This window comes from Tursiops truncatus, chromosome 6 (genome assembly GCF_011762595.2).
Source record: "Tursiops truncatus isolate mTurTru1 chromosome 6, mTurTru1.mat.Y, whole genome shotgun sequence".
Classification (NCBI taxonomy): domain Eukaryota; kingdom Metazoa; phylum Chordata; class Mammalia; order Artiodactyla; family Delphinidae; genus Tursiops; species Tursiops truncatus.
In genome coordinates this window covers 89,569,940-89,596,565 of record NC_047039.1, presented here as the reverse complement: position 1 = coordinate 89,596,565, position 26,626 = coordinate 89,569,940, and the positions used below count along the sequence as shown (strand labels likewise).

The window sequence follows — 26,626 nt, the reverse complement described above, 5'->3', positions numbered from 1 at the left end:
ACGGGGGCAGCGACAACTGTGGGTCTTTTCCTGACTTCACACCTCTCGAAATTACCTTGGGTAAGAAATCAAGGCCTGAATCACACTCATTGTGACTCAGCTTCCAGCTCTGGTTGCAAAAATATTATGACTTCACCAGTCTGACTACAAGATAGATCGTGTCTCTCATCTCCTCACACTCAAAAGATGGCTTGGCACCGCAGCTGGACAGAAAAGCCAAGAGGCTCCAGCCCGGAGCAACGCCACACTGTAGCACGTGGGTGCTAAAGTTCACCAAGAGCCCGGAAGCGTGTGCCGGGTGGAAAAATCTGCAAGATCGCCACTACCGAGGCGGGGGTGAGGGGGTCACTTCTGCTCAAAACAGCGAAAACCCACATCACTGTGGAGCCCAGAATCACCAAGGAAAAATCCTTCCCGAAAGGGAGCCCACAACACACATGGGTTTCCTCCCCACAACGTGCCAGGCCTACAGGAAGCTGGGGGAGATCTGGAAGTCATTCACTCCAACAAACTCTGAATGCAGGTTACCATGGTAGAGGGCCGAGACCCTCTCTGGGCCAAACCAAAGACCCACCTGTTACCCTCTCAGCGCCAAACAACTGACAAAGGCTGAGAACTAGAAAGCCACCATCCCCAAATATAACCATAAACAGACACGCAGAAACATAAGCACAACAGCTCCCGTAAGAAGTTTTGCCATCAGCCAGGCTACCACCCTCAAGCCAGACAGAGCTGGGAACTGCACCTCTAATTCTAACAGGCCAAAGCACGTGATGGGGAGGAACGGAACGTGTAATCTCACTGAATAAAACGAAAGACTATCAATCTCACCGTAGATTTTTTTTTTTCTCAAGAAAAATGATACTGATCAGATCAATTAGGGGAGATTAGTTCAGTTCCAAAAAGACACCTACCTGCAGGGGTCAGTTGTACTCAGCATCTGTGTACGTACTGAGGTTACAGGCTGGGAAACAGAGAGGTTAACCAGCCAACCGGAGACCAGTCTCGGTGATTACAGAGCTTCATAATTATAATGTAAATATTTGGCAGAACTGTTTCGTGCCTATAATTCAATCTGTGCCCAGCTTTTTATACCCAGGTTTGCTGTACATATACAAGGGACGTCTAGGCAAAGCGATGCATGAGGCATTGTGCTTCCAATGGTGACGAGAGCTCAGTGGAGGGACTACCCTGGTGGGGCAGTGGTTAAGAATCTGCCTGCCAGTGCAGGGGACACAAGGTCCGAGCCCTGCTCTGGGAAGATCCCACGTGCCACGGAGCAGCTAAGCCCGTGTGCCACAACTACTGAGCCTGCGCTCTAGAGCCCGCGAGCCACAACTACTGAAGCCCGCGCGCCTAGAGCCCGTGCTCCGCAGCAAGAGAAGCCACCGCAATGAGAAGCCCGTGCACCACAATGAAGAGTAGCCCCGGCTCACTGCAACTAGAGAAGCCCGTGCACAGCAACGAAGACCCAATGCAGCCAAAAATAAATAAATTTATTTTTAAAAAAAAAGAGCTCAGTGGAAACATACTCCCGAAACTGTTTACTCCTTTGTTCACTGTCTCTCTTGCCACTAAAGCTCAAGCTCCTTCGTGCCCAGACCTGGCCTGACTCTTCCCGGCTGTATCCCTAGAGCTTAAAGCAACACTAGCACAGGATGGGTGTTCAGTGTGTGTCTGTGGCATGAATGAAAACCCACCAAACCTCCTACCACCAACTTTCTCCTTGAAACAGAAGTCTCAGGGCTTAATTTTTCTCCAGTTAAATTGGTCCGATCATGGTCAACCTCACCAAATGTTGATCTGACCTAAGTTCACAGCTCCTCCAAGAGATGGGTCTATAATCCTTGGCTTCAATCTTTGCTACATTAGAATCCACAGGTGTCTCATCAGTACCGCAGCTTCCCAACTACCTACAGAGTAACGTTCTACCCCTGTGCTGGTACCCAAACCCTCCTCAATTTGGCCGGAATATACTTTCCTAGGCGTGTCTCCTATTCTCTTCAGAACAGTCTGATACCACTCTGTAAACACGTCTTGCTTCCACTCACCTGACTGGTTTGTTAAAATTCTCCTTCCACTCTGTAGTGAGTCAAACGGTGCTCCCAGAAATTTATGTCCACCTGGCCCCTCAGAATGTGACCTTATTGGGACATGAGGTCTTTGCAATGTTAGTCAAGACAAGGTCCAGAGGAGATCATATTGGGTTAGAGTGGGTCCTAAATCCAGTGCTCTTATAAGAAGAGGAAAGGGCACACCGACACACGCGCACGCACGCATGCACACACACACACACACACACACACAGAAGACCATGTGCAGATGAGGCAGAGACTGGAGTGATGATGCAGCCACAAGGCAAGGGAAGCCCAGGGAAGTCGGGAGCCAGCAGAAGCCGGGAAGAGACAAGGAAGGATTCTCTCCTAGTGACTTGAGGAGGGGCCCAGCCCTATGAACACCTGGATTTCAGACTTCCGGGCTCCAAAACAGAAAGAGGATGCACTTTTGTTAAGTCCCCCAGATAACGAATACACACCCACCTTAAGTCTTCTCTGCCTGCTGAAATGTTATCATGGATCAGTTTGAAAGCTACCCCCTCTACCACCTTTTTCTACCCCAAACAGAAATATATCTGCCACTGGGAATCTCCTAGACACTGATCACTCATTATCTTATATGGACTTATGCACACGCTTCACCTCCTTGAAGAGGCAGACTGGGTCTCGTGTATCCCATCTTAACCCAAAGAACGCAGCACGGCGTGGCATGAAACAAGCAAATAATGAATGTTTGCTGAATGCATGGACAAACAGTATGCTTGCTCTCTTTTGCCACAGCCAACGTAATTCCATGGTTATTTCTCATTCAGATTTCCCAGGAGTGAAACGGATTCTCTTTCCCTTCCTCCCTATGTAAATACAGCCATTTGTCTGAACAAAAAGCTAAGGAGACTCCAGTCCTGCAAACAGCAGCGCAGTCTCAGGGCCAGTTCAGAAGTTGCTTTTCTTGCCTTTCATTCCACGTATTTTAATTAACTACGGTCTCAGAAAGATCTCATACTGCAGGCTTTAGAGACCAAAGATGTTTATTCATCCACAGAGTAAGGAAAGCACAGGTGGAGGAAGAGCCACATCTGGTTACTTTGAGATCAGCCCCAACTCGAAATTGCCAGGCAGACACCCAGCCCTGTCTCTTGACTTGTCGAGACCAGCTTCCCACTGAGCTGCCATTTTGAGTTGGGATGGCCACCAAAGCCAGGCCAGGATGCAGATGGCAGATACGCTGTCCGGAAGCACCCTGCCCCCTGCAGCTCAGTGGTCCTCGTCTCTGACCTGCAGCCTCCAGACCACGCCATCCTCAGACCCGAATGCCACAGCCACTAGAACGCTCAACAGAGTGACACCAACCACCTCCCCAAGGATGAGACAGTGACGCCTGGTGGGTAAAGGCATGGGCTGGGGGTCAGACAAGCCTGGGTTCAGATCCCAGCTGGGTTGCTTATTAGTCATCTGACCTTAGGTAAGATGCTCAGTCTTTCTGAACCTGTTTTTTCTGTTGTTGTGAGGGATAACAGTAATTCCTACCACTTAGGGTTTTGTGAAAATTCCATAAAATGACTCACTGGAAAGCACTTAGCACAGCACCTGGTACCTAATAAGCTCTCAGTAATAGTAACCATTGCTGTTGCCATGGATGTTGTCATTATTACCACCAACCCTCAAATGCTCATGTTCATTCCAGGTTGTGTACTTTCTGACCCCAATGAGGACAATATCTATATACTCTGATGCCTCTTTTAAAATAAATCATCTCTATAAATAAAGAGAAGAGACTGTAAGTAACCAGCGACAGGCAATATGATGGATGGGTCATGGGGTCAGAGGACTGCATTGACACACAGCTTCCCTGCTCACCGGCTGGATGACTTTGGTTAAACTACTTCAGCCCTTGTGGGCTCAAGGGACTCAGCACTGGATTCAGGGTGGGGACAGTATGCACTACACCCTACACGGTCCCCTCAGGAGAACCCAGCAGAGAAACTCCTTTCAGGTTCCAGCATCTCAGATTCCTGAACAAAATTTCAAGAGTCTAACAAACACTCTAAATCCAGTTGATTCCGTTTTTGTCTCTCCTACCGTGGGCCGCAGTCCCAGGGCCACGACTGCAGCCCACTGCTAACAAACGCACAGCACCTCATGGCGGACACCGAGTACCCAGACTCTAGGTGAGCTTTTTCATACTTGACGTGACTTTCAACTGCCTTCTCCTTATCCTGCATTTGCCCCAATCTTCTCATTTGTTTCTTTTTTTGTTTGTTTGTTTTTGCGGTACGCGGGCCTCTCACTGTTGTGGCCTCTCCCGTTGAGGAGCACAGGCTGCAGACGCGCAGGCTCAGCGGCCATGGACCATGGGCCCAGCCGCTCCGCGGCACGTGGGATCTCCCCGGACCGGGGCACCAACCCGTGTCCCCTGCATCGGCAGGCGGACTCTCAACCACTGCGCCACCAGGGAAGCCCTTCTCATTTGTTTTTAATCCTACAGTTCTGCACAACTATTTTTAAGATACCTTAAATCCTTTGTGAAACGATCGTAAATAACTACACTACATCGAAGAAAAAGTTTTTTCCAGCTTCAAGCTTCACGTACATATAACAGGACTACGGGTCACAGTACTGTCCCTCCCACTGTGGCTGGACGATGAAGTAAGCGTGTGTGAGAAGCGCCACGTCAGGTGTGGCATGCTCCAGGCATTATGCGCTTCTCTCCCTCTGCCTCCGTTTCTTGAATTCTCAGCTCAGGGAAGGAAAGTCATCAAGCGCATTAGGCATCAAGGCTCTGATCCCACCAGGCAGCAACATGGAAAAGAGAGAGAATCCACCGCCAGAGTGGGGTCTCACCGATGCTGTCTGTTCTACAGCAGCACGACGCCTGGCCTCGCCCCAAGCAGTGCGGGCACAGAGCCAGCGACACACACATGGGCCGGGGGACCGGAAGCCAGGTGGCTGAGGAGGCACACCAGGAGGGGGCAGTCGGGCCAGGAATTCCTGCCTAAACGCTCCTGCGTGGCTTTCCCTAGCTTGCAGGCGGACGTCCTCGCCAGCAGGCATGTCACGTCTCATAAGCCTGCCCGGGGAGGAGGGGGACCTGAGGGTGCTGAAGGTTGAGGCGTCCACGGAGTTTGCAGCAGATGTGGGTGACATGTCACAAAACGTGCCGGCCAAAGGCAGCGGCTCTGCGGAAATGCTGGCAACTTGGAAAATGCCCCCTCCCCCCGCCCCCTGCGATGCCCAGCATTTCAGAGTAACATCTCAGCAGGGCAGCAGAAGACACTTGCTGCCTTCGAGTCTTTTTCCGGTATTTTCGGCAAATACCTAAAAGCTTTCCCAGGTTAGAGGTAAAGGAAGGAAGAGAGGCAGGAAGAGGAAGAAAAGAAGGGAGGGAGAGAGGGAGGGAGGCAGGGAGGAAGGAAGGAGAGATGGAAAGGTCAGTAGGTGGAAATAGCAAGAGAGACTGGCAACGGGTACTCTAGCCATCTTTTTCCATCCACCTCTGGCTTGAATCTCTTCCGGATAAAGTAGGTTTTACATAAACATATTTTTCCTTCCAGTGCAGACGGGCCTGTTGTTTAACTGTTTGAATTGGCCAGCAGTAAACTCCAGTCAAAGAAAAAACAAAGAGGACCTAAAAGACGTACCCCAGCTTAGCAGAGGAGCCGACGGTTACGGAACACCCAGGATGCACCCACACGGAACACACTAGACACTCAATACGTCACCTCAGAGGCATAACTCGTCACCTCTTTTTACGGAGGAGAGGGAGGTTAAACACAGGAGGCTTTAAATCTAGAATTTAAACGCAAAGCCTATGGGGTTTCTAACATATATCAGGCCACTTTCAGTTTTAAGAATTTTCTCTCTCCATCCAGTTCAAGGGAAATTCCGCGTTCTGCTTCGGAAATCATCATTTTGGTGTTCGTCCAAAGAACTGCTTACAGCCACAGAGCTCCTTGCCCTCACCCACCCACTCTGCTTCTCATTCACTCCTTCCTTAGCAAGGCCGTGAGAGCGGAGGACTCAGGATATAAAACTCCCTCTCAGGGGGAAGCCCCGCAGAACTGTTCACTGCAGAATCCATCACCTTTGCCTCCCTCCACGTGAAGGAAATCCTCTCAGCTGGAAGATGTTTTTACCCTGTTGGCTGTCACTAGGGTGATCGCTGTGATTTCTTGAGGGGAGATACGGTGGGGAGCAAGGGACCAGGCAAAGGTGCCGCTTCCACCTTGAGACGGCTTCCCTCTAACGCCACCCGAGCCGCCCTCCCCCGCCCCGCACAAGAAAACCGAGCTTGGAAGGTTACCTCGGTGCAGCACGATGTGGTCAATCATGTTGCGTTTGTATTTGGTGTGATAGAGGCAGAGAGGACAGCGAAGATCTTTGGGGCCCTCCTCGGGGACCGCCGAATGCCCGGCTTCCACGTGCATAGTAAAAGCAGATCTGGGAGGGAGGTGGGGAGAGAGGCGATGAGTGCAACCAAGGAGCATCTCACTCACACCCCCTGCCAGCAACCCTACTACAGAGACACTCCACCCGGGGGCCAAAACTACAGTGGTTCATCATGTTTGCTGACCACAAGTGCCCTGGTCCCTCGTGCAATAACTAAGCACTGTCATGCAGCGGTAACTTCTTTTTGGAAATTTTGCTACCTGGCTGGGCTCAGGCAGGGCTGAGTTTGAAAAGAAAGAAATAGACTCCTGAGTTTATTCTTGAGAATTGGAAGTTGCCTGTTAAACTTAAAACAAAATATAAAACAAAATCCCTACGAGAATATATTTCTCATCAAGCTCAGAAGGAGAGGGACTGTTTTGAAGCTGGGAAGATTTATCAGCTGCCTCGGTGACTCTTCCCAGGGAACAGGGGAGGGCAGGCTGGTTAGGAAGTCAGGACGGTTGGTGACCACGTAAAGGAAACTCAGAGCTGTTGTACCAGCTCGGAGGCGGAGGGTACCACTGCCTCCCCACTCCATCCTTTTCAAAACTTCAAAATTTACAAAGCCTTAAATGTCTCATAAAAATGGATGAAACCAAGAGTTTAACGGGCAAGGTCCCCTTCTTATTAACCCGAGTGCCTCTCTCTGGGGAAACATGTACACCTGTCAGTGGGCCCTTGTTATCTGGGTCCTTTTTGCCTTCTCTCACTTCTAAGGTCACATACATATTTATCTAAAGAACAACTGAACCACATTAATAGTCAGAGATGTAACACATTTTCCATTAAATCCAAGCAACTAAGATGTTGGTGGAAAAGAGACTTGTTTTTCTATCAGTTCATGTTTTTTGGGGGGGCATGAAGTCTACTCACCAGCCTCTCTGTGTGGAGTGTGTATTGAAATACTGGAGTGACCTAAAGCCCAGGCCCTGACGGCAGCAGGAGCAGATAATAGCTTTATATGTGTACTATAGCATTTCATATTATTATAAAAGCTGTCTATCTATGATACAATAACACTTATTAGTGTTTCCTTTGCTCCAAGCACTACGCTAAGCACTTTACGGCTTCATTTACTCCTCACAAGCGCCCTACAAGGTAGGTACTATTATTGTCCTTTTTTTTTTTTTTTTTTAACAGATAAGGAACCAGAGACACAGAGAGGCTTAGTAACTTGTCCAAAGTCATACAGCCAGTAAGTGGCAAAGCTGGAGTTCAAACCCAGGTAGTCAGGCTCCATATTCTACACTCGTAACCATGAACCTGAACAGTATCTCCCAGGATGAGACGAAGTCACAGGGGTTTAGATTAAATGACAGGAAGCATTCCAATCTTTCTCATACACAGGAGCAAAGGTGACTCCGGATTATATTTTTCTAGATGGGAACAATCTCTCTGTGATTGTTCAAGTTTAGGCTTCCCAGTGTGGAGTCTTGGTTCTCTGGGTGTCTTTCAATAACATGATCTTAAGAAATAAGAAATCTATACAAGGGTAGCAGGGGCGTCACGACTGCCGGTGTTGTCTCTTGACTTTGACTTTGCTCCCAAGAAGATATTTTTTTTCCCCCAAAGACAAATAAAATAAAAGGTGAGGGTGAGGGTGTGGTTTTCCAAAGGGAAAACACTCACTGTTTCACATACTGGGTCAGGGAAATCCTTTGCCATGATCTCACACTCCTTGGGCACCCATTTTCTCTGATTTTTAAACTCATTTGTTCTGATACAGCTCTTCATCTCTTCCCCAAACCCCCAGAACAGTCTTCTGGAACTAGCCTCCTCTTGTGAAGACTGGACCCAACAACCCCTTCTTCATCCCACAGGCAGGGCCTCCCATGAGCTCCAGATAGGAGAGTGAAAGGGAAGAGTATGGTGAGGGGTGAAGCGGGTGCTGCCACCTTGTTTTTCAAGGCTGTTCTTCATGCCACTTACTTAAAGCCTGTGTAAAAGGAGCAGTCTTTGCACTTGAAGAGCTTCTTCCCACCGTGCTTGTCCCTGTAATGGCGCCTGATGCTCTGGATGTAGCCAGAGGAGAATTCACAGAATTCGCAGTGAAGAACAGCTTCCGTCTTCTGCTCAGTGCCCCCCGCGGCTCCAGAAAGAGGCACGGGGCTGACACGGCTGTTGTTTCTCGCCAGAGCAGCGGATTGATAGTGGTTCAACTGCTGCTGCACATCTGGAGGCTCGGAGTAGGATGAGTCTGTGGACAGATGGGGGAAGATGACACCAGACACAAAGAACACAGTGGAGGTTTGACACCTGAAAACCGCCAACATTAGTTTTGAGTTTTTTTTTTTTTTTTTTGCGGTACGCGGACCTCTCACTGTTGTGGCCTCTCCCGTTGCGGAGCACAGGCTCCGGTCACGCAGGCTCAGCGGCCATGGTTCACGGGCCCAGCCGCTCCGCGGCATGTGGGATCCTCCCAGACCGGGGCACGAACCTGTGTCCCCTGCATCGGCAGGCGGACTCTCAACCACTGCGCCACCAGGGAAGCCCTAGTTTTGAGCATTTTTTTAAAGGGGTTGACTATGATCCCAGCTTTCATCTTCGTTTACATTCTACAACGCATCTCTGGGGAAAGGCAGGTAGGGAGGAAGCGTCACTTCTTTTAATCTGACTTTGAGGGTTCACAGCATTTAAAAATAAAATTCTGAGGTTAAAGGTTTCCAAGTGAAGGAAGAAAGTAAACTTTTTTTAAAGGAAACTGCAGCGTGGCAACAGGCTGCCACAGAATCCCCATCCTTGTAGGTGAGATAAACAAACCCGCACAATGTACACAGGCATCCACATGAGAAAGGCAAGTAGAAGATGCAGTATCTCCTCTTCTGCAGCCCAGAATTATTCAAGCCAACCGGGGGGAAAAAAGCCTTTAACAGAAATGCTCACGCACATGGCACTCACAAATATAAAGTGTTTTATGCCTTCACTGTCAAGTGATTTAAATTTTAAAATATAAAAATCCAATAGTGTTCTCCAGGAATGGATGTTTAAAGCTTAGTCAGCATTAAGATGGAGATTTATTCATAAATCCCATTAAAATGAAATTCCAAACAAGTTTCCCTGAAAAGGTATTTGAAAGTTTGCAATTCGGAGGAAAATGCTGGAAGTGACAGGCACAAATCTTAAGCCTGTGACGCCCAATGTCATGTGGTGGGGAAATCTAATGTAGACGGGAGGTGGGAAAATCTCAGTTTCTTCCTTAAATAAGAATTTTTTTAAAAAAAAGAGCGAGCAAGTGAAAAGAAAAAAAGGTCTTGAACCTTTTCCCAACACGCAGCTCTGAATGTTGAGGTCAGGAATTCACCAACGTTATCACCACCATTGTCCTATATAACCTACGGCTGCCCATGAATGACACAAATGGGAGTCTGTGAATCCCACACAGATGAATTTCAGTGTAACTTTCCTTGAAAAGAAAACAAAGGACTCTTTTCTTAAGCCTTTCAAAAAGCAGGGGGGAAACGGGACAGAAACTGTACCAGCCTCCTCCTGATTTGATGGACACCTAATTTTCCAAAGTGTGATTTCCCCAGGCGGGACACGCGGGGACTCTGTAAAACCCATATTTGATGAGACTGGGACCATCCATCCCATCGGCCTCAGAGCACTTCCCTTATTGTGGGGTCACCTCTTGTCTTCGAAATACTAAAATTCCTCCCCTTCCTGTTTCCTCCTCCCCTCCTCAATTCATATTCCTCAGGATGGAGGAAAAAACCCCTTTGGAAACTGTGAACAAACCTGCCACACACACATACACACACACACAAATAAAACAAAAGGGAACTCGAACAATATCTCCGAGCCTCCATGGGTTCATTACCAGGTGTAAACTGAAGACAAAGGAAGAAAGACATTAACACAACTGAAATCATTTCAGCCGATTCTTTTAATCTCCGTTTTCCTTCTTCCTCGACCCTAGCCTAGCCGATGAACCCACTCAGGATCACAATAATGCAACTGTCAACTTCTCATTCTTTCTTTCAACAGCAGGTTTGCTTACCATTTCATGGACTGTTTGAGATGTTTTCTGGTTAAGCTCTCAAGACTAGTTTCTGCTTCAGACACACGCACAATGAAGCACAACGCGTGCTCTGCCCGCCTCTCCTGTTAACTGGGACTTGAGCTGCTGGAAAAGCACTGCCACGCCAGTGCCCCGGCCAGCCCTGCCCTCTCGCCAGTGCTGGTCCTGGTTTGCTCTCAGCTCTACAGGAAAGAAATCCTGGGACCAGCAGGCCGAAGGCAGGTCCGACTGCCCTGACCAGTTGACCATCCACAAATCTCCCCAGAGACCGAAACAAAGGAACAGCCTATTTCTCAACAAGCAGCCACCACGGCCTCTAAGACTCGGACACAAGGCACTGGACAGCTCCAGTCCCTTTATAACAAAATTACAAACTGGCTCCTAATCAGAAGACAAACCAGGTCAATCCGTCTCCCCTACCTTCTGCCCCCCCCCAGCCTAGAGCACACGTAAGGCTCCCTTGGGTAAACTCCCCAAAGGGGGAGGAGTCTGACTCAACACAGTTTTCTTGTTTCTAGGGTCTATGGCATATCATTCCACCCATCTCAAAAAACATATCCTCAATTTTAACACGGGTATTTCTATGTGATATGAAACTTGAAATAAAAATGCTAGAAGTCGTGGAGAAAGCATTCCAAGAAAGGACAGCTCATCAGCCTTCACAAATGGCAGTGTGAAGAGAACACCTGTATGTATCCGTGTCATAAAATCCTTCCTTCCTGGTTAAAATCAGATGGACAGGTTTACTTACAGAAAGAAGCAAATCCCACCACTTAGGATACACTTGAAATAATGCCCAAGTGATAACTTTCTGGGTCTTCTGAGAGCTTTACTGTCCTCTCTGGTGCCAAGACACACTCTTCCTCGCTCTCACTTGGAGTTTGTGAATAATGTACAGTTTTAGCACTTCAGGCACTAAAGTGACAAAGACGTGAGTGTGTCTGATTCCACTGATCCTAAAAAAGCCCATTTGCTGAGCTACATAAAATCCCAGTTTGTTCACGAGGCATAGCCAGAAAGAAGAGCAGAAGAGGATGCTTTTGTGCCCAGGTTAGAAAGACAAACAGATTCTTAGCAGTGAAGGGCATGTCACATAAGTTAAAAATCATCATTAAGACTCTTTTCTTTCATTCCAAGCTTAAGAAAAGGAAAGGAAAAACACTCTGTGCTTGCAGAGCCCGACCTGTGGTCACGGGAACATACAGCAGCTAAAGCACAGGAGTACAAGTGACATCTTTACCGCCTCTTTGGCCCAGAATATCTACGATGGAGCCAACAGCAAAGAGGGCATTGGTCCATCCATTCTTAACCCACCCCTGAGACGTGCAGTCTCAGAAAAGAGTGTCAGTCTCTGACTTGTGACTTTATTTATGTGCAAAGTTTTGGAAATTAAATTATGATTTATAATTGCAGTTATAAAATAAATTTAGCTAAGTTATATGGAGCTATCCATTTTGTAAACTTTCTATAATAGGAAAATGATTTTATAAAAGCAAGATCATAACAGAACTGTAGAATGGATGGTCACAGCGCATCCAGGTGGGGCTTTGTAAGTTACTGAACAGCCAACAACGAATTCTCACCACTACGGTGTACGACATAGGTTCTCATGCCAATTTTACTGATGAGATGGCTGGGGCTGAGAATGGCTGGCCACACAGCTACCGAGAGGCAGAGGTAGGATTGGAACAAAGATCTCTCTGACTCTAAAATCTGAAACTTGTCTATCAGGCATCTGACTCAATGGGTTGACCTCCAGGGTCCCCTGATGCAAGTCAGAAGAACATGAAAGAATATCTGAGTGTTCCATCAGCGAGAAACACACAGCAGAGAAGAGAGAGAGAGAGATGGCAGCAAGGGTGAAATAGCTGAGAAAGTAACATCAGACTAGGTAGAAATGGTCACAAAGAGAAAATAATATTAAACTGAATACCAAAGAAAACACTAAAACCAGCATTTCAGAGCACATGGGAAAAAAGAATCAACAAAGTAAGATTCCTGGGAAAGAAAAAGAATATCCAACGTTTCAAATGCTTTATAAAAACAAAAAAAAGGGACCACCCAGGGGACACCTCTATAAGCACGCTACGCAGGTAAGCACTGCAAATACCCAGAACTGGAGATGCGCCTGCCCGAATGGCATGCTTAAGTCAGATGCTGGATAAACTGCCCTAGAAAGATAACGCTCTAACATTCCTCAGGGGGGATCTGGCTGGGAAAGAAAGGTACACGAATACAAACGGGAGATGGGTGTTTCCCGGGGGCTCTTGGACAGCTCAGGATTTCAAACCGGGGAAGGGCTGAGTTCCAGATGAGACCTCCTACCCACCCCTCTCATTCAGTCAGGTTCCTGGAGAAATGGGAAATTTCTGGCTCTCATTCCAGACCCCCAGAATTCCAGCCAAACCCAGGCAAGTATCCATTTAAAGCGTTTTGTTTTGTTTTCTTTTCTTTTTTCTCCAGAGATTAGCCAGCACAGAAATAATCACTGGAAATCTATTTTATAGCAAACGACAAATAAGTGAACTCTGGAAGAACAATAAACATGACAGAATGAAGTCCTCGTGAACATTCTGATCCAACAAAATATTCGACACCCTCTTCGTGTCAGGCCACAGGCAGGCTCTAGGGACTCAAAGTCAAAGAAGGTGCGAGGAAGGAATCTCCTGGCGGTCCAGTGGTTAGGACTCGGTGCTCTCACTGCTGGGGGCCCGGGTTCAATCCCTGGTCAGGGAACTAAGATCCCACAAGCCACACGGCACAGCCAAAAACAAAAAAGAAGAAGGTGCGAGGGATGCCTTCTAGGAGCCCTGATCTACTAGGAGAAACACAGAGTAGCTGGCTGTTATGAAGATATACGCCTGCTCTGTGTCTAACACACTTAACTCCACTGACTGCAGGAATAAAAGGGGCAAAGAGAAAAACTGAACAGTACCAGGAGAGTTTAACTATTGCAAGATTAAGGAAGACACAGGGAAGAGTAAGAATCAATTGGGCAGTAAATTGTGGGAGCAGCAGAGAGGACAGCTCCCTTATGCGCTGAGTGATCTGAAAAGGAAGCTGTACGGGAGGATCAATTCTCAATTTTCTGCAGCTCCGCAGAGAGGGTGTGAGTGAACGTGAAAAAGTGGCAGCAGTACCTTGGTGCCAGCGACCACAGTTAATTATATTTGAGCTAGATTTTCATGCAGGCTTGGGAGGGAGGCTCTTTGGTCAGGGCAAATCTAGTACCAGGAGAAAATAAAAGACAAAAGGATTTTAGGCAAGCAAATTTTAGAGGCGGCCAGGAGAGCAAACGGTTAAATGACACCCATTCATTCAGCAAACATTTATTGAACATCTAAGTCAATGGGTGACCCTGTTCTGGAACAGCAGGACGTGGTCCCTGCCCTCAAGCAACTCACTGTCTCAGACAGACGTGTAAATAACTGACGGTGATACACTGCAAAGAAAAAATAAGTCTCAATGGAGCCACCTTATCTCCAAAGACCTAGTGGAGAAGAAGACAAAATCAGCAGTACCAGCAGTACTTGGTGACTGATGGAAGTAGGAGTGAGGGAGATGGAGGGAGGACGTCAAGAGAACCTTGAATTCCATTAATAAACGTAATTAGTATTAGCTAGTGTGTTAATTAATGAAATCACTACCAGACGTGAAGCTACCGAAATGTTCAATTCACCACACCTCCACCTTAAGTCATAAATAGAAATTAAACAACTACATTCTTATCACAACAACAACAAAAGTGACTTAATTCCTACAGAGAAAAGAAATAAAGATCAGAGGATGAATCTGAGCAGAAAAATGTGTACATCGGAGGGTGAGGGAGATCGCATAAGGAAGGACTGAAAATCTTCAAGTCCTACAATAGCATAGAGTTCAAAATGATGCACAGGTTGTAATTATCTTCAGAAAAGCAGGTGATTTGGCAACTGAAGGTTTGTAGTATAAGAAACCAGAAACAGAATATTACCTGTAGATAATTTAACAACAAATATGGTAAATGCCCAAAGTATAGGGGTTGGGTTGGGACCCAAATATGCTGGAAATACTGCCCACTGTTCCTAGAAAAATTGAGAAGGGCACACCAACGATGACAAGAGAGCAGCTAAAGACATACTTTAGTTAACAGGCAGGAAGCTTTTGGAATGGCATCAACTCCTATCATACAATGGCTAAGAAACTCAGGCAAAGGACAAAAAGGGTCCAAGTATTTCCATGGACGTGACAGCAACCCAGGTATCTGGTGGTGACGAGATAGAGAATCCTCCTGCTTATCAGTGAGCTTAGACATGATCTGAGTCTTCAGCTAAAGCCGAAAAACTCTGTCTGGTGGACGCCTTAAACTCAACATGCTGCACATGGCCACCATCTTTGCTCACGCATCTCCGCTGGCGTTCTGAATGTGAGTCCGTGGCTCACCACTTCGTTCACGCTCAAACTGTGGGAATCCTCCTTCAGGCTGTCAGATGTTTCCTGTGGCGGCACATTTCACCAGGTACCACATCCCAGAGACGCACGGCATTTCTTACCTCCAATCATATTCCTCCTCCAGGGCCCTGCCTACCTTTCCCACTGTTCATTCACGTCCTCAGATCCCATACGGGCAACTCTTAACAACCTCCTAGCTGGTCTTCCTTCCTCCAAGATCTGCTCTAGTTTGGCCAGCATACATGTCATAGACATATAACGTATATCACTTACACGAGTATGATATGATTATGCCTCAGGGCTCAAGGATAAAGCCTACTCCTTGGTACATACAGCTCCACAGTCTGGTCTCAGCCTGTGTTTCCAGCCTCACTTTTGGCTAATTCCCAACTCCTTGCACTGTCTACATATCTCATCATTGGGAATTCTTGATCAAGGGCTCCCTGATGTTCTTCCTCTTCTTTATGCCCGGCAAATCCCTACCCATCCTTCAAAACCCAGCTGAAATGTCACCTACTCTGTGAGGCTTTCCCCCAACAATCCAGACAGAACCCTGCTCTCCTCTGTGCTTTGTCAACACACACACACAGTGATTTTCATCTGGATCTTATTATACTTCAGCTTACACTTACATATGTTCTCTTAAGCAACCTCCACCGCCAAACTTGGCCTTATCTCTCTATGCCTTTAACCTTAAAACATCCCATGGCAACAGGGTCCAGGCTGGTTGCTGGAGCACTCTGCAGCAGCCCCATCCACTTCTGCTTCCAGCAGTTGAGTTAATGCTAACAAAAATCAGTTTTATTTTCTCCCAAACTTCTTTGTACCTGTTATATTTATATTTGTTACTGAGCTTATTCAATTTAATTAATATTACCTAAAATGATGAAAGATGGGTATAAAAGTTGCCATTTCTATGAAAGCTACATTAAGTGCTTGGAAAAGATTTGAGAAAGTCAAGCTGCTAAAAAAAATTACTATCAAATTACGTTTTGGCAAGATAAAAGATTGAGGAGAACATAAAAGTCTAGAAGGACTCTGCTCTAAGACTGTTCCACAAATGTCTAAATTATCATGCCACTTAAAAGAAACTGAAACTGGAAGTAGTATAGGTGATTACAATTTATGCAAGAGAGAAAATGGGGAACTCCAATCACAAGACCCAGACTCAAATACATAAGCTTGAAACCTACAGCACAATCCTGGTGAATGAATGCATTTTTAAGTGAAAATAAAATGCTTAAAGCATTTTTAAAAGGATTCCCTGCATTAAGAAATTTGCAAATATCACTGAGAAACTAGGTCTTGATTATATCAAGTAAGTTTCAACTGTATCTATCTATATGTTTGACCCTATTTTATATTAATTCAGAAAATACTTATTGAGAGGCTTCTGTGTACCGGGCACTTCTAGGCACTTGGGATACATCAGTGAAAAAACCCAGCAAGGATCCCTGCCCTCGTGGGGCTTACATTTTAGATGGACAGCAATAGTATCTTACGTGCTTTCACAGCCAGAGACTCATGGTCCTTTCATTCAAAAAAGTACTTAAGAAAACGGTTCCTGGATTGAATTTGTGAACAACTATCTTAAATTCAATCCTGTACCTCTGTCTATCTCTCTGTTTGAAGTTATAAGAACTGTTTGTAGCACAGAGCTGTCAAGATGATTCACAGATTCAAGAGGTTTACTTATTTTTAAAGATTTCTTAGGTTCTATCTGAATTTCTTTGAAACTCAATTTCCTTCTCAAGATACCTGCTGTTCACTTCTTGCTATTAACAGGGAGCAGAATGTGGCATCCAGAACATGACCGACTTCAAATCACCAATTCAACTGTCCACGTATTTCCTTTGAAGACTCTCAAAAAGGTTCTCCAGATAGAACACGGGGCCATTCCAAAGGAAAACTATATTAGAAACTAAGCTTTGGAACACAGGCCATTTCAACTCCTCCTGGATAGCGTCTAAAGGGGAACAGAAATCTCTAAAGGCAGCCACGTTACTTTATTTCCTTCTTTTGATTATGCCTTGAAAACCTCCAGGCCAAGGACTCCGGCACCTCCTTGTCTTCTATCATCAGTAGAGTTCTCTGGCCTGGATGTACAAGATTATGATACAATGGCCAGGGGGGACAATGGGCACTGGATGACTATATATAGGAATTCTGGGCTTGGTTGTCATGGAGACAAACGGAAAAACAAATGCCTAATCCTGAAAATAAGGTTGAGGCCAAACTTGAAGGAAACACGCACTGAAAACTTCCTGTCATTCTGATGAGTAAAAACAAAACCTTGAAATATGATCAGGGAAAACAAAACAAAACAAAAAGTTAGTCTTCAAAATGACAAAAACAGCAAAAAAACGAAAAGGGGCTGAGATTTAGCATCCCACCATCCTTAAATTCACTGAAAGGGTCTCTCAAAGGCCTTATTTGGCATGAAGCTTCATGTTCTCGTTTTCTCTGTATTTTCGGGGGAATCCAGGCAAGTCTGACCTAAAACAAAAGAGAATTCCTGGACTTGCAATTCGCTAGGTCCTATAATCAGGGACAAGCCCATTTGTTTCTCTGTATCATTTTCCCCCAGTGGCATCACCACCCATCCAGTCAATAAAATCAGAACAAATCCTCGATTCATTTCTCTTTCATTCTATACATTGAATGAAAAAGCCCTATCGGTTCAACCTCCCAAAAAGCCCGTACCTGTGACCCACTCACGGTTCCACAGCCACTGCTTCTGTTCAGACCCCTGTGGTTGCTTGTGTGAACCTGCATTGCAGGACATTCCTAACTGGCTTTCTATCTTCAAGTTTCTTCTCCCCCAAGATCCCTTTCTTTTCTAAAAGCAAGTATGATCAAGGTACTCAAGCCTTCTTACAAGAAAAATGTCCAAACTCTGAACATCAGTACCCTGGCCCACCTTCATCTTCCCAGACCTACCACACTCCACACCCACACTGCTCCCACTCAGTGCTACTGCCGCAAGGAAAGTTCCTAACATTCACTCTGTGTGTTTTCGCTGCTTCTTTGTACATTCTTGCAATATCCTCCTTCGACTTCTCAGCCTGGCAAACTCATCTTTCAAAACTGAACTCAGTTCAAATTTACTGTCACTATGAAGATCCTCCCTGATCTTTCTAGATACACTTATTTAACTCCCCCTTCAGGCTTTCCTGCTAGTACTCACGCTGCATGCAGGTTAATTTATTTTGCCTCCACCAGACTATGATCTCTTTGCAAGCAGGATCCACGCATCCATCCATCCAACTACCCACCCATAACTTGTTTTAAGTTCATTATCTCCCAGGACTTAGTTCAGGGCCTGGCCCCAAAGAGGTGCTCAATGAACGTGTTATAAAGATCCAAAAAGAGTTCAAACTGGAAAAAGTGCTCTGCAAAACCCAGATTTAACAGGAAAATCCAATGAACCAAATGTCACTCTCTCCTTGAACACTGAACACTGTGGTTAATAGAGCCGCCCCACTGAAACAGTGATCCACTTTTACTGAAACAAGCCTGGGTCTTTTCTGATTACTTGGAGAATGGCTTCTGAAACATTTGAGAATTTGAATGGCAGGAAATTCATGATCCATGACCATCCCAAGAAGTCACAGGCATAATTTCTGGCTTTCACCCTAAATCAGCAAAAAGTCTAAACTTTAAAACAGATGATATCAGGACACCTGGGAGCCACTTTGGATGAATCACTATGAAACTCTCTCTCCTTTTTCGTACCCACTGGTAGGCACAGATCTGTGGTAGGCACAGATGTTCGTGAAATGCACAGGTGTAACGGTACCATGTATTTAAATGCACCATGACTTTGCTATAGTCAACACCTAAGGCCACGAAAATAGAGGCCTCTGCAATCCAGAAGGTATTCATGGATTACTTTCAGATTTTTAGCATTGCATCCTCACCGTATGAAATGTTTTACCAATTTTCCTCCATCATGGATGCACTCTCCTCCCAGATATGTAGTGTAAGGCTATTCATTTTGCAAAAGGACTGGTGGTGGCTCAGAAAAGCAGAGATGGCTTCACGTCACCCAGCCAGTCAGTGGAGAAACAGGAACAGAACCCGGGGCTCCTGCATGCCCCAGTTTCGAAAACACGTTCTTTTTCTGCCACAGCCATTAGCAAATATCACAGGTATTCCTTCTGTACTAAATGGTATTTGTAACTCAAAGTGTGTGTTCTTAAAAACCCTCCTTGAAACCGGCTGGAAATTTGCCGCAAAGCAAATGAACGCAGGCGAAGGAGCCCTTTTCTAATGTTGTTCAGGAGGAAACTCTGGGCGGCATCTGCCAGTGTTCATTGAGACACTCTCGCAATACCAAATGCATAATTCACCTGCGACTCTTTGGAATTGTGTGATGAGGAAGTAATGCTTCCTGCTGTTCGTTTAGATCGTATAGATGTCTTTACCACACGGAAAATCCACCCAACAACGTGGAGTACAAAAGCCTCTTTTACATCAGTGACTTGGCCGCAACAGTCGAGCGCTCGCTAGCAACTTCACATGGTATTCAGAGCTTATGGGCCATGGGCAAGGCCGCCCTGCTTCCTCCTCAAGGCCTGACCGGAGGGAAGATACCTACAGACTTCAAGAAGGCGGTCACAGTGTCCAGCTGGCAACAAACAGTACAGGGAGAGCCCGCACAGGGAACGATGCAGAGATTTCTCAAAAGCTCAGCGTAGCAAGAGGAAAGAACACATCTGAGGAGAAGCGTATATATTTAGATACATGTCGAGCTCTAAGTGACGGTATGGAAATCGGGTGAGGCTAATGATGGCGGATCAAGAACAGGAACGCGCAGCCGCACTTCAAAGCGCACGGTTATTCTAAAATTGTCCCCCAGCAGCAGGAGTCTCTGAACCAACACACCCAGTGGGTTTCTTACCCGTTTTTTCCCTTTTCTTTTCACCTCTTCCCATGCAGTGGAAGAAAATCCTGGCTCCGGGTAAAGCTGTATTTTTAATAACATTAAAGCAGTAGGTTCTTCTCTTCGGACAGACACTCTTGCACCCACTCCAAACTCCCCGGCAGGAATATTGCTAGTGATGCTGGGCTCAGGTGTAGGGTGTAAACCTCCAAGAAGCAGAAGGATCAGGCAGTCAAATCCAGGCTCACCTTTCACTGGCTTAGCAGCTCTAGGTCATCAGGTATGTCAGGTGCTTTTGCACAAGTCTCTCACTGATCTTCACCATGACCTTATGACATGAGATGTGTTACTTCCCATTTTACAGATGGGGAAACCAAGGGAGCACCTGGAAAACAGGCAACTTCTCAGCGCCCCGGAGCGTGCATGTGAGCCTCCTCGTAACCCTTGGGGACTCTCAATTAAGCAGTCCTCTGGGTCCTCATTCATAAAACGGAGACAGTGATACCCACGACTTCACAGGGTGCAGTGCAAACAGGAGAGCAGTGTGTAAAGTACAGCGTCTGGCACGGGGTGGGGGTGGGGGTGCTTTAAGGGCCTCAGTTCCACAGCAATGAAAATCTACATCATATATTTTGCACTAAACGACAAACTGCCTTTTAGTGTTTACGGAGTGTTTTCTATAGACGAAAGAATTTGATCTCCTTCGCCGGACTGCAGGACGGAGTGGAATGAGCATCTCTTACACTGCTCTAAACAGATGTAACTGACATTCACCCCAGCTCCAGGCACATGGCAGGTGTTCGGCAGCTCGTTTGTGACTGATTGATTCTGGGCAAAGCCAACTGCACTGCCCCTTCTGGCAACAACCGGCTGGCTTACTCTGTGGGTGAGGATGGCTGCCGTGGGGAGGGGACTGATCGAGGGGCTTGGATTCAGCTCAGAGGCAGGGCTCGACCCCAATAATACCCCAAGTCACCCCCATTTTGTTAGATAACGAGGCACACAGAATGGTCACAAATCAACTTGCTACGAGAAGGCACATCAGAGCAAATTTAACTCCCAAAGTTTAGAAGCTTTCTTGGCAACCATTCCGGGGTCTATTTCCTCTTAAAGGCTTTTCAACATCACCTCCAGCTTTGAGCAAGGTCTCTGGGTAACCGACTGGCGGGTGTGATCATCCCCATTATTAATGATGCTCTCCCAAAGGCCCCTACCTGACACTGCCGCCGCTGCCCTTTTCTCCGTTACCTTGTTTTCTTTCTCTCGATTGTACTTCTAACCACCTGATCTACAGTACGTAGGTATTGGTCGATTGGTTGGTTCTCCCCACTATCTGTGAGGGGTCTGTCTCAAACTTCTTAACTTGCATGGATGTCTGGATTTTATTTCATAACCAATGAGGGCATCTAAGTTTTCTTGGGGACTTCCGGCTCAGCTGGGCACGGAGTGTCTGCCCAAGACTCAGTATGAAAAATGTTAAGGGTCTGTGACAAAAGGCAGTCCTGCCATTGAACCAGCACGCGTCTCGGCCTCCTGAGGGTCGTGGCCAGTGTGCAGCACCAAGAACAGCAGCACTTAAGACTAGATTCATTCACTTAAATAGCTCATTTGAGTGCCTATGTGTGCAAGGTAATCTGCCACGCTCTGGGGACTCAAAATAAAATGATGGCTTCTGCTGGGACTTCCCTGGTGGTCCAGTGTTTAAGACTCCACACTCACAGAGCAGGGGGCCCGGGTTCAATCCCTGGTCAGGGAACTAGATCCTGCATGCCACAACTAGAGCCCGCATGCCGCAACTAAAAGATTCTGCACGCCACAACCAAAGATCCCGCGTGTCGCAACAAAGACCCGGCACAGGCAAATAAATAAATAATTTTTTAAAAAATATGATATGCCCTTTTAAAAAAAAATAATGGCCTCTGCCTTCAACAAGCTGATGGTCCTTATATGTGGAATCTAAAATATGACATAAATGAACTTATCTACGAAACAGAAACAGACTCACAGACATAGAGAACAGACTTGTGGTTGCCAAGGGGGGTGGGGTGGGAGAAGCATGGACGGGGAGCTTGGGATTAGCAGATGCAAACCATTACATACAGAATGGATAAACAACAAGGTTCTATAGCACAGGGAGCTATATTCAATATCCTGGGATAAACCACAATGGAAAAGAATAAGAAAAAGAATGTGTCTATACATATGGAACTAAATCACTTTGCCATACAGCAGAAATTAACACAACACTGTAAATCAACTATAGTTCAACAACAAAAACAGAAGCGGATGGTCTTGGGGGGGATGGAAAGTCAGACAGTTACAATAGAGTACGATCAGCTCTGAACTAAAGAGTGCCCAAAGGTGTGAACAGAAAGCAGGTCCCTTAGCCAGGCAGGAAGAGTTAGGAAGATTCAAGTTTTCAAGGATGAGTAGGAATTAGCCAAGTGAATGGAATAAAGAGGAGGTCAGGTGAAAATAAGTGGAGGAGGACATTCCAGGAAGGAGGACTAGAAAGGCCTGGAGGGTGAGAGCAGGACCCTGTGCAGACAGGGCCTCCAGGACAGCTGCAGCGCAGAATGCAGCAGGAAGAAGGGGTGAGGAGTGACCCCGAGAGAAAGAGGGGCCCAAATATCAGCTTTCCATGCTGAGCTTCAATCTACTATGAAGGCAGAGCAGACAGCCACTGGAGGGTCTGAAGCAGGAACCAGGTGAGATAAAGGCTTCGCATCTGTACCTTTTCTAGGTCTATCGATTGCACCCAGAGCCCTGCCCCGTCTCTCAGATAGGGAAGGCAGCTTGGCATAAATGCATTCCCACCATGAGAGAAAACCAAGCAGCAGCACGTTCCTTATTGATGGGGGACAGCAGCAGCTGCCTGTGACTCCATGCTTTGTGTTGTCAAGTAGAAAACACCAATGTGGTAACTCTTCCCCTCTGGATTTTACTAGCAGGTTGGAATTGTTCATTTGAAATTCAGTTCCTACTGTTTCAACTGAACACATTACATTTACATCTGGAATAGATGATGATCCTACTACCTATGGGAAGGAAAACTGGAAACCCAGGAGGCTGCCTTTTCTGCTCCCTACCAACCCTTCATGTGCAAGAAAATACCAAGGAAGCACAGGAAACCAAGTGGTATGTCCACACGTTTGCAAACACCAAAAAGATGTAGGCGCCAGCCAAGATCTTGTGGTCTGTTGTTCAAATACAGCATCTCAGCAACATCCAAAAGGTTTCTAAATCTGTATTGTACTCCTTAATTTTAACACCCATGTGTCAACCCAAGGACACTTAATACATATTTCTTGGACTCAGACTCAACTCAATGGTCAAAATATTATCTTGTAAAGTGATTCAATATTCTCCTGGATTCATTAGTGTTTTATAAATGGTTTGTTTCGTCATAACAAATATTATATCTACTATATGTTAGGTATTTGACAGATACCAAGACCATCAGAGCTCACACTTCGAGGGTTCTCTGGTTCTTAGGGGACATTACTGAAACACATATGAAAATAAGTGCGTGCTCAAGGAACAGAGCCAACGCCCACGGGCATTTCTACCTGTTGTGAGCGGAGAGCCTGCAAGACACTGTGGGTCTGGGGTCAGAAAAAAAAAATCCAAATCTTGACTTACTGCTTTAAACCACTGTCACGATTATCTACAGAACACAACTTTCATTTTACATTTACAGGACATCTACTCTAGAAAGTGATGTCCAGCATATAATATGCCAGGTGTTTAGAATAGAAAGATGGGCCGTGGGCAGGACAAAAACCCTGTCCCTGATGAGCTCCCTTTCTGGTAATATCGTGGAGTTGGCAGAACGGACCACGCGTCCCCCGGCGAGGTCGGCCACGGCACTGTGGGGTTTCAGAGGAGGGAGAGCTGACTCATGTCTGGCATCACAGGAAACACCATGGAAGCGAAACGTGCACCTGGCTTTGAAGGACAAGCAGGGTCTGGACATGGGGAAGCAGAGGAAGGGAGGGGCAGCTGGGGGATGGGCACGGAGAATGCCGAGTGGGAATTTTTTTTTAATAGGCCAGGTAGAGCTGCTAGAGGTTCTCGAACAGGAGAATGATAGGACTCTCAACCTTGCTTAGAGTGGACTGAAGGGAGCAGTGTGCAGGTGGGGTGGCTATGGTAATGGCTCGGGTAAGAGACGGGGAGGGGAGAGGAGGGGAGGGGTGGGTGTGAAAGGAAGTAAGGAGACGGAAACCACAGGACTGAGTAGGCAACGGATGGGATGTGGGTCCAAGGAGACCCGGATACGCAGTGGATTCTAGCTGGGTACCAAGAGCCCTGGCAGAGGGGCAGGCCCGGGAGGAAGTTAATGAGTTCCATTTTAGAACCTCTGCGGTGGAGGCTGAGTGGGACACACCCAGGTGGAGAAAATAAAGAGCAGATGGAAAAGACGGTCTGGGGCTTAACCTGATTATGGCTGGACCTGGAGATTTTGGTGGCATCCTCAGAAAAGTGAGAGTTGGTTCCGTGTGTCCGTGAAGGGGGAGAGCGCAGAGGAGAGGACTGAGGACCAGACTGGGGTCTACATGATGGCAGCTGTCAGCGAAAACAGGGTAAAGAGATGGTATCATCAGAGAGGCCAGCGGAGAGCCTGAAACATACAGCAGGACCCAAACCACGGGAGGAGAGCTTCCCCGGGAGGAAGGTCAGCAGTTTTAAATGCCACGGACAAAAAAAGAAGGATGAGGCAGGAGCAGAGGCCGTGGACTTGTTTGTCCGGAGTTGCTGTCCACCTCTGTAAGAGCCATTCCATTAGCACGCTGGAGCCAAAGCCACACTGCAAAGGATTCCAGAGAGGGCGGGGAGGAGAGGAGGCGGCAGCAGGTGTAAACAAGGGAGGAACGACTCCTTCCCAGAGAGAATGTCTCTGGGGTTGGCCAGCAGGTCACTTCATGAGTGGTTTCAATAAAACGCTGAAGGCAGAACACCGACTCTAGCAGTTTGAGAAGAGAACGAGTGGTGAGGAAGAATAAGTTGGAAGTATTGGTTCTTTTCAAGAGATCTGGAGGCTAAGATTGCAACTGCAGGAAATACTGCAGAAGTTCTTACCCAAGAATGGTTTTAATATTCAAAACACAGAGCACTCTCCCAGGGTTCATAGCGCTCCCTTTTCTAGACTCTCCAAGGGAACAATAACACATCTGAGAACGAAGATTTAGGGAGACTGTGTGACATCGTAGACAGAGCTGTGGAGTTAGGCCGACTCCACCCTCCTCCAACCCTGCCAGGTAGTAACTGTGACCTTTCTTAAGGCTATTTTCCTCCTTCCAAAAACAGCAGGAAGCTGGTTACGGAAGTTCCTATTTTATGGAACTGTTGTGTGGATTAAACGAGTATTCGTAAAGTATTAACAGACACGCAATAAATGACAGTTATCATTAATTTAAAATATATACTGATTAATGCCAATAATAAGAATGTTTAACTTTGGGACTTATCACTGCATTGCACCCACTGATCAGGACATCAAGTGCAAGGGAGTTTCTTGTGTAGGTGGGTTCCATCAAGCCCCAAAGTCTAAAGAAATTTAAATCAACAGGACTCCTGATTAAGCACCACTTTGCAAACACTGAATTATTTTAGACTCCCAAGAAACAATTCATGATGTTGAGAGATTTCATTCAGCTTCCAAGGCAAGATGTGAAAGTATTTTTCCTTTTCCATTAAAAAAAAAAAAAATCCTCATCAATCTCTGGTTGTTGACAAATTATCATAAATTGACAAGAAATTTGCTTTTACTATGCTACTTTAATACTAAGATTTCTACAGTACTTTAGAATGTGAAAGCATTTTCATATGCTATCTCATTTTATCCACAAAATAACCCCAAAAAGTAGGCATCATTATTGTCTTACGTATAAGAAATCGTGGAAGGTCAATGATTTATCTCAGCCCACACGTGTGAGACGGAGGCAGTCAGGCCCTCTGCCTGAGGCTGCACATGCTGGATGGTCCACGGCTTCCAATGTGGGTGGTACTTCCTGGATTTGGACCTCAAACTCAGGTGTCCAACATCCCCGAGCAGACTCTTAAGGAAAGATGATCTGTACAAATAACTGGTTTTGGAAAGATCATTCATTCCTCATTTTCACTAGCTCCAGCTGGGTTAAAATGGGTCCTCCTGGCATCTGCTCAATCAAAACGCACCCAGCGATACACAGGGAGAGTCACGCTCCGCACCAGTACTGCAGTGCGACCCTAAAATTACACTGGAAAAAAATCGTCCTGAGTTGGGGGAGTGCCTGAGGGGAGCCACGGCCACCAGACGTCCTGGAGCAGGACCTCTCGTGTCTCACATGCTGCTGACCTGTTGCTGTTAATCACCTTCACACCGCTTCGGGAGACAGGAAGCCCAGGGGTCGCAGGAGAGATGCTCCACCTGGTCCACAGGGAGAGTCTGGGGCTGCGGGGGTGGGGCCGGTCTCCGTGCTGCTTAACGTATATGGCTTTACGTCACCAGCTCAAGCACGGTCACCTCCTTTTACTGGGATGATGATGATTAGTATAAACACCACCAATTTACTCAGTATATTATGAAAGCTGTTTTCTCATACACTGTTCTTGCCATCTCGCCATTTAGAAAATGTTAATTAAATAAATAAATAAAATCTTAAACCTGCCCTTGACTTAACACAGAACTACCACCCTTCCATCCCGTAGTTCTCAAACACTCTTTTCTGCCCTGGCAACACACAGTGGGTGGACATCTATGTAGCCTACGTTCTTCCCTAGGGAGACTGTGATTTAGATAATATCCCAGAAAATTAGAGAAGG

General features: G+C 46.4%; 1 protein-coding gene across 10 annotated transcripts in view; it reads right to left on the bottom strand.

Moving 5' to 3' along the window:
* The window catches only part of ZNF462 (zinc finger protein 462), a 142,475-nt gene that overhangs the window by 28,618 nt on the left and 87,231 nt on the right, over positions 1-26,626 (bottom strand). For all 10 annotated transcript variants that reach the window (XR_004527057.2, XM_033858363.2, XM_033858360.2 and 7 more), the window contains 2 exons: positions 8,415-8,682; positions 6,358-6,494 (listed from right to left, as the gene is read on the bottom strand). Coding sequence is in view for 9 of the 10 variants with exons in the window: in XM_033858363.2 (XP_033714254.1) it covers positions 6,358-6,494; positions 8,415-8,682 (405 nt within the window). In the remaining variant the exon portion in view is untranslated. The remainder of the gene's footprint in view (positions 1-6,357; positions 6,495-8,414; positions 8,683-26,626) is intronic.